The sequence below is a fragment of the Gavia stellata genome, chromosome 9, assembly GCF_030936135.1.
Source record: "Gavia stellata isolate bGavSte3 chromosome 9, bGavSte3.hap2, whole genome shotgun sequence".
Taxonomy (NCBI): Eukaryota; Metazoa; Chordata; class Aves; order Gaviiformes; family Gaviidae; genus Gavia; species Gavia stellata.
This window is the reverse complement of record NC_082602.1, coordinates 41,510,496-41,517,601: the sequence shown is the minus strand read 5'-3', so window position 1 is coordinate 41,517,601 and position 7,106 is coordinate 41,510,496. Positions and strand designations below refer to the sequence as shown.

General features: G+C 65.7%; 1 protein-coding gene across 1 annotated transcript; it reads left to right on the top strand.

Moving 5' to 3' along the window:
* The first annotated feature begins 713 nt into the window (after nt 1-713).
* NKX6-2 (NK6 homeobox 2) lies at nt 714-2,805 on the top strand. The gene is made up of 3 exons (XM_059821491.1): nt 714-1,128; nt 1,555-1,727; nt 2,557-2,805. Exons 1-3 carry the CDS (start codon nt 714-716, stop codon nt 2,803-2,805), a joined length of 837 nt encoding a protein of 278 aa, XP_059677474.1.
* The last annotated feature ends 4,301 nt before the right edge of the window (nt 2,806-7,106 follow it).

The window sequence follows — 7,106 nt, the reverse complement described above, 5'->3', positions numbered from 1 at the left end:
GCGGGGGCGAGCCGGCAGCGGAGCGGGGCGCGGCGGGGCTGACCCCGGCGGGTGCCGCGGCGGGCGGGGCCGGGCCCGCGCGGGGGTCCCGTCGGCCGCGGCGCGGCCACGCGCGGCTCCGCGCGCTCCCAGGGCGCCCGGGGGCCGCCCGGCCCGGCGGTGACGTGTCGGGGTGGGGGCGCTCGCCGCCCGCCGATTGGGCCGCGGCGGCGGCGCGGGGAGGCGGCCGCCCAATGGGCGCGGAGCTCGCAGGTGCCCGCGCGGTTATCTGCGCCCCGGGGCGCGGCGCGGAGGGTCCCCCGCTGCCGCCGCCGGGACGCGCGGCCGAGGCCAGGCGCGGCGCCCGCCCCGTCCCGTCCCGCGGCCCCCCTCCCGCTGGATCCCGCGCGGAGCGCAGGAGCCGCGGCCGGCCGGGGACGCTCCGCCGGCGGGGGGCTGCTCCTCCCAGGACGCCCTCTCCGCCGGGCTGCCCCGACTTGCCGTCCTCCGCGCTCCGGCCTGGAAGTTGGCGCTGCGCGTCGCCGGGCGGCGGGGGCGGGCGGAGGAGCGCCGGGGCTTTCCTGCTCCCGGCAAACTTCGGTGCCCGCTGCCGCTCCGGAGCGGCGAGCGGAGAAGAGGCCGCCCCACCCGCGGCCGGCGCCCCCGGCGTGGGGTTACGAGGGAGCAGCTGCCGGCGCGCTCGGAGCCGGAGCCGCGTTCGTTGATGACCGCAAATGTTAGCGGTGGGGCAGATGGATGCTAATCGCCAGAGCGCGTTCGTCCTCAGCAGCACGCCGCTGGCCGCGCTGCACAACATGGCCGAGATGAAGACCTCCCTCTTCCCCTACACCCTGCAGAACCCCTCCGGCTTCAAGGCGCCGGCCCTGGGCGGACTCAACACGCAGCTCCCCTTGGGGACGCCGCACGGAATAAGCGACATCCTGGGGCGGCCCGTGGGTGCCGCCAGCAATCTCCTGGGCGGGCTGCCCCGCATCAACGGACTGGCGGCCTCGGCGGGGATGTACTTCAACCCCGCCGCCGTCTCCCGCTACCCGAAGCCGCTAGCGGAGCTGCCGGGGCGGCCGCCCATTTTCTGGCCGGGAGTGGTGCAGGGCTCTCCCTGGAGAGACCCCCGGCTCGCCTGTCCCGGTAAGTGCGGCCGGTTCCGACGGGGCGCGGGGAGCGCGGCCCGCGGCGCCTCCCCGGCAGGCGGCCCGGGGTCCGGCCCGGCTCCGCCGGCGGCAGGCGCGGGCCGGGCCGCCGGGCGACGCGCCGGGAGCCAGGGCGGCCCCGCGCCCCGGCGGGCGAGCGCCGTAGACGGGGCGGACGGCCCGGCCGCGGCGCCCTGGAGGCAGGCCCGACGGCGGCCCGGTGCCGGTCTCGGTCTCGCCTCGGCCCGCCGCGGCGCCCCGAGGTGCCCCCGGACCGAATCCTGCTCTAGAGCCAGCGGCGTCGCAGACCCGGAGCAGCCCCGCCGGAGCCCGCTCCCCGCTTAGCGCCGGGCGCGGCCCCGGCTCCGAGCCGGGGTCGGTGCGGACCCCGTCTCTGACGGAGCTGTTTCTCCTCCGCTTTCAGCTCAGACGGGGATGGTTTTGGACAAGGACGGCAAGAAGAAACACTCGCGACCGACTTTCTCTGGGCAGCAGATTTTTGCTTTGGAGAAAACCTTCGAACAGACGAAATACTTGGCAGGACCGGAGAGAGCCCGCCTCGCCTACTCCCTAGGGATGACCGAGAGCCAAGTGAAGGTAGGTGCCCGCGGGCGCGCCGGGGCCTCGCGCTGGGCACGGGCTCTCGCCGCCGCCGCCGCCCCCCGCTCGCTGCCGGGCAGCGCTGCCGCCTTTCGCTTGTGCCGTAATTAACAGCCACCTTTAAAACGGTACAACCGTACAGGGATTTTTTTAAAAGGCGGCTACATTTCAGATTGCATTTGGATATTGGATAGATTTTAGGCCGATTTCTACGTAGCTTATTTTGCGCTGAGAGTTCTCTGTGTTGCAGATGGTTTAAGAAAAAAATACATAATATAATAAAAAAAAACCCACAAACCAAAAAGCCCCCCGCAGGTAATGGCTTTCAGCGGGTCTGTTTCCAGCGGAGACAGTGTCCGGGAACTGGCACAACCTCACCTTCATTAACCACGCCAATTTTGTAGCAAAGACGGCAGGTGCCCCGAAGCGCTGAAGCGCGCTGGGAGCCGGCAGCGCTCCTCTCCCGGCCGCCCTATTCCGTTTTCAGCAGATGAGCGTTCCGCGAAACCGCTGCGTTTTCTGTCTCAGAGCTCCGGCTGGCGACATCGCCGCAGGAGCCGGGCGGGCCACCCGAGGGTGTCACCGCAAGCCCCCCCGGTGCTGGCCGGGGGCCCCGCGGCCTCGCCGCTCCCCGCGGGCTCACCCTGTGCGGGCCGCGGCCGCCGGCGCGCCCGGAGCCCCGCGCTGCTGGGGAGGGGAGGGAAGGGAGGGAAGGAAGGAAGGGAAGGGAAGAGAAGGGAAGGGAGGGAAGGGAAGGGGCGGCCGCGGCCCGGGCCCGCCGTCGGGCGGGCGGCGGGGCTGAGCCGTGCCCGGTGCCGGTGCCCAGGTCTGGTTCCAGAACAGACGGACCAAGTGGCGGAAGCGGCACGCGGCGGAGATGGCCTCGGCGAAGAAGAAGCACGACTCGGAGACGGAGAAGCTGAAGGAGAGCTCGGACAATGAGGACGACGACGAGTACAACAAGCCCCTGGACCCCAACTCAGACGACGAAAAGATCACCAGGCTTTTGAAAAAGCACAAATCCACGAACCTCTCCCTCGTCAGCCCCTGCAGCACCAGCTCGGACACCTTGTGAGGGCGCGGGCACCGACGGCTGCGGCAGACGGCGCGGCCGGGCGAGCCGCTGCGGTAGGCACCACCGCAGAGACGAATTTTAACTGGATGTTTAAAGTGGTGTGTTGTACAGCCTAAGATGTATGTGAAATGTATATATTTTTTACAGAATAAGTTATGAAATTATTTTCCTTCTCATCGATGTAAATTTCAGAGGAATTTTTCCAACTTCTTGGTTTTCGTTTTGTGTCCCTTTAAGGTTTGCCCCTCTTTCTTTTAGCCTCCTTGCCGATTTCCTGCTCCTAACAATCAGATTTCGTTACGTTTTGTATGGGTCGCCAAATCCAAGCTCAGCCACTTTGTACATAGTAAATTCCAGATTTTGTGATGTATATTTCTAGTGTAAAAACGGGCGGTTTCTTTCACTCCCTCCCCCTACTCAGTGTTTTGGCGGTTTGATTTCTCCTGCCTCTGGATTTTATGCCTAACAATATCGAAAGAGAAAACAACCCAAAAAAGCACGAGAGAAAAACGGACACTTGATTTTACGTTGGGATCAAATAATGTCTCCACGCGGGTTGGAAAGACTTTGTATAAATCAATAAATTATTTAACAAGCTTCTCCTTCAGCGAGCTGCTCCCCGCGTCACTCGTTTTCCGTCCCCGTCCAGCGGAGCCCGGGGGCGGCCGGGGCAGCGCTGCCGAGCCGGGGGAGGCTTCGGCGGGGCTCGGCCGCCAGAACAGGGCCCGGGAGCGCGGGGCTCGGCGTGGCGGTTGCGGGCTCGTTTCCGGCTGTGGCTTCGCTCGGCCGGGGGCCCGAGCTGGTGGGGCCGCTCCCGCCCGACCCGCTCGCCGGGGGCGGTGGGCCGGCGCCCGCGCTCGCCTCGCCCCGGGCGTTTCCCCCGGCTGCTCTGCCGCGGCGGCCCCAGCGCGGGCGGCGGCCCGCCCTTCCCGGGCCCGGCTGCTGGGCGCGCACCTGGGCGCCGCCGCCCCGCTCCGGGCGGCGCGGGGCTGCCGGCGCCGCCGCAAGCACCCGGCCGGCCCGTGCCTGCAGCCGGCTGCCCGGCCCCGCCGCCGCCTCTCCGCCAGGGGAGGAGGAGGCGCGGCGGCCGGCTGCGGCGGGGCGCCGGCGGGCGGAGCCGGGAGCACCCCGGGCCCCGAGCGCGGGCGGAGGACGGCTGCCCCGACGGCACCGCCGGAGCGGGCTTACTGCCGCTCGGGGACCCGCGGGCCGGGACACCGCCTCCCCCGAAAAGAAGAGAGACACGGGGCTGAACGTGCAGCCTCGAACCTGCCGTGTACAGGGGCCGAGGCCGCGCCGGTGTCTGGCACGGAAAAGCGTTTTGGAGACCGCTGGCGAGTTACGCGACCTGCTCCGGGGAGGCGGGGAGGCAGGGGCTGGGACACGTCCCACTGCGCTACCCGGACACCGGCCGCTCGCTGCGAAAGCCCCGACGGCGAACGCCGTGAGCTTAGCGGTGGAGCGCTCCCAGCGCCATCTCCCTCCCTCGCCTTCCCGCCGAGCTCCTGGAACGCGACCCTCGGCCCGCGCACACAGCAGCAGCGTCCCCGCAGCTGCAGGTTGCGTTTACGACCTGCCCGTAAGGAGACCCAGGTAACTGGGCAGCCGTCGAGGTGCCTCGCAGCCGCCCAAGGCTCCGCTTTTCTCCTCTCGGGCGCGTTCGAGGCCCGATGGGTGCAAGCCAGCTTCGGTGCCGAGCCGCCTTTTTTGCCCCCCCCCCCCCCCCCTTTTTTTTTTTTTTGAATGAATGAGACATTCTTTTCTTTCCGTGTCTTAGCTACTGCTTCGCAGCCTGAGCAAACGCAACGGCCGCGCTGCGGGCCGGCCCGGCTCCACTTGCCCGACAGCCAGCGGAGGGGAGCGGCCCCCGGCGCGGAGCGGCGGGACGGGGCGGGCACGGCGAGGCCCCGCGCCTCCCGCCCCGCAGCCGTGCGGTCCCACGTCCGCCTTCCGCAGCGCTGGGCCGGGCCGGCGCTCCCGGGCTCCCCGCACCGAGGGCGGCTGCGGCCGGTCCGCCTCCGCCCGGCGGGGCCAGGCCGCGGGAGCAGGAGCCGCGGCCCGCGCAGCGCTCGAGGCCCGCAGCTGGCGCCGCCGGTGCCGGTGTCTGCGCCGGGGCCGCGGCCCCTTTCCCCGCATACGGGGCGCGCCGGTGCGGCTGCCGCTGCGGGAAGGGGTCGCAGAGGCGCGGGACCGGCTCCGCTTCTGGCTCCGACTGTTCGGCGGCCCCGGCTGCGCTCCGCGCCCCTCCGCGGGACCGGGGCCGGGACCGGGGCCCCCCCGCCCCGGCCTGGCGCTGCCGCCCCCCGGGGTCCGGGTGCCGCCACTCCGCGGCTCGCTTTGATGTCGCTCGGGTCGGAGCCGATCCCGGTGTCAGGGCAGCGCCTTCCGCCGGCGGGGGGGGGGGGGGGGGGCGCCCGTTCTCACTCGGGGAAAGCGGTGGGGGGGACAGACCCCACTCGAGCCGCCCCTCGGTTACAGACGGAGTGAAGCAGGGTCAGGGATTAATCTTCGCCCCGGCTCGGAACACACCGGGACACGGCGCTGGGCCCGCTCCCCGGGGAAAACGAGAGGCTCAGACCCCCCCGCACCGGCAGCCGGGCGGCTCCCGCCTGCCCTCTCCGGAGTCCCCGAACCGAGACGCGCCCCGGGGAGCTCGGGAATCCGTATTCCGTGACGAGGAGCTTCGGCTCGAGCGGGGGTTTGCAACGCGCCGCACGGCTGACGCCGCGGGCCGAGCCGCCGCCCCGCAGGGCCGAGCCCGGGGAGCCGCGGGGCCGGGACCGGCTTCAGCGGAGGGGACCGGGCCGAGCCCGGGCCCTGCCCGGCGGCAGACCCCCCCCGTCACCCGAGGGGAGGGCGGCCGCGGAGCTCCCCCCGGTAACGCCTCCGGAGGCCGAAGTCGCGTCCTGCGATTCCCGCGGGTTAAACGTGGGGCTCCTGACGAATGACCGGGACGGGCCACCCGTGTAACTACCGCCTCGGGGGGGGTCAGGGCTGCGCGGGGCCCCGCGGCGCAGCCCCGGGGTCTCACCTACGAAGGCGGCTTCATCCCGAGCCGGAGGAGGCGGCGGGTTGTCCCGAACCAGGGACGGTCCCGGAGCTCAGGGCAGCAGTTACCGGGCTGCCGGGACGGGCGTCTCACCGACGGCCCCCGAAGCGGTGCTGCCGCCCCCGAGGGCCTTTCCCCGGTTTGTAGCGTTTTCATTAACACCCGAATTGCGTTCTGCTGTGCAGGTTTCCATGTGAAAAACAACCCTCTTAATTGGCAGGAGACTAAAAGGTAACTCCTGAGTAAGAAATGCGACAATTTAGCCACTTCCTGTAATCCCCAACGCCCGAATTAAAGGGACGGACACAGCCGTATTCACCATGATCAGTTTTATTGCTTGAGAACCAGAGTACTCATTTCTAAAGGCCTTCGAAGTTATCATGAGTTGAGTTCGCTTAAATAGAATTGCCGTGTGGTTATAATGCAACATGGCACAGTAACGATACAGAGCTGCAGACACCCTTTGGGCAACAGTACTTCACGTAAACCCAGACTGTACTGTTGGGAAACATTCTGCAAGCGGACATCAAATCATTTTCAACGGTAGTGATTTATACCAAAATCAAGCATCAATCTAATGCCATCACGCGGTCCGTGAACTCTGTAGTGTTCTAAATTAAATCAATAAAACATACATTTGTGTTTCATCAACAGACTCCCTAATCACCTTTTAATGTTGTATTTAGTGGTGGGAGAAAAATGTTCGTAACAAGATTATATTGTAGGCTGCGCTGAGCTACTAACCAGGAAAATTTACAGTCTTTTATTTTTTTTTTTTCCTTGAACACTGTATAAATACAGTCTGTGTCCAACACAGTTGCTACCCGAAGCAGACTACTGTTTTCTTCTCCCACGCTGTTATTGTTTCAATATAGAATACTTGGCACCATAAAACAGTAACAAAAGACGGACAAAAACAGTTTACAAAATTCTGGAAAGTTACACCCAAACCTAGCTAAGAACTTCACATTCAATCCTTAATATTACATAGAAAGAAGGGATTATAGGAGTAACAAAGTGAAACTGCTAATATATGTGCTATATAGTATGCTATATATCTGTATCCAGGATGGCACTGCTATATATTATTTATTATATAAATGTTGGTTGTTGATGTACACTTAACTAAACCTGCTAAGACTCCAACACTAACTGCTGATATGGCACTCTCAAGCATTCATATTGGAAAGTATATTTAGCGTAAGTTTTGGTCAGGTTTATAAATTATTTATATATCTGTGTATATATACAC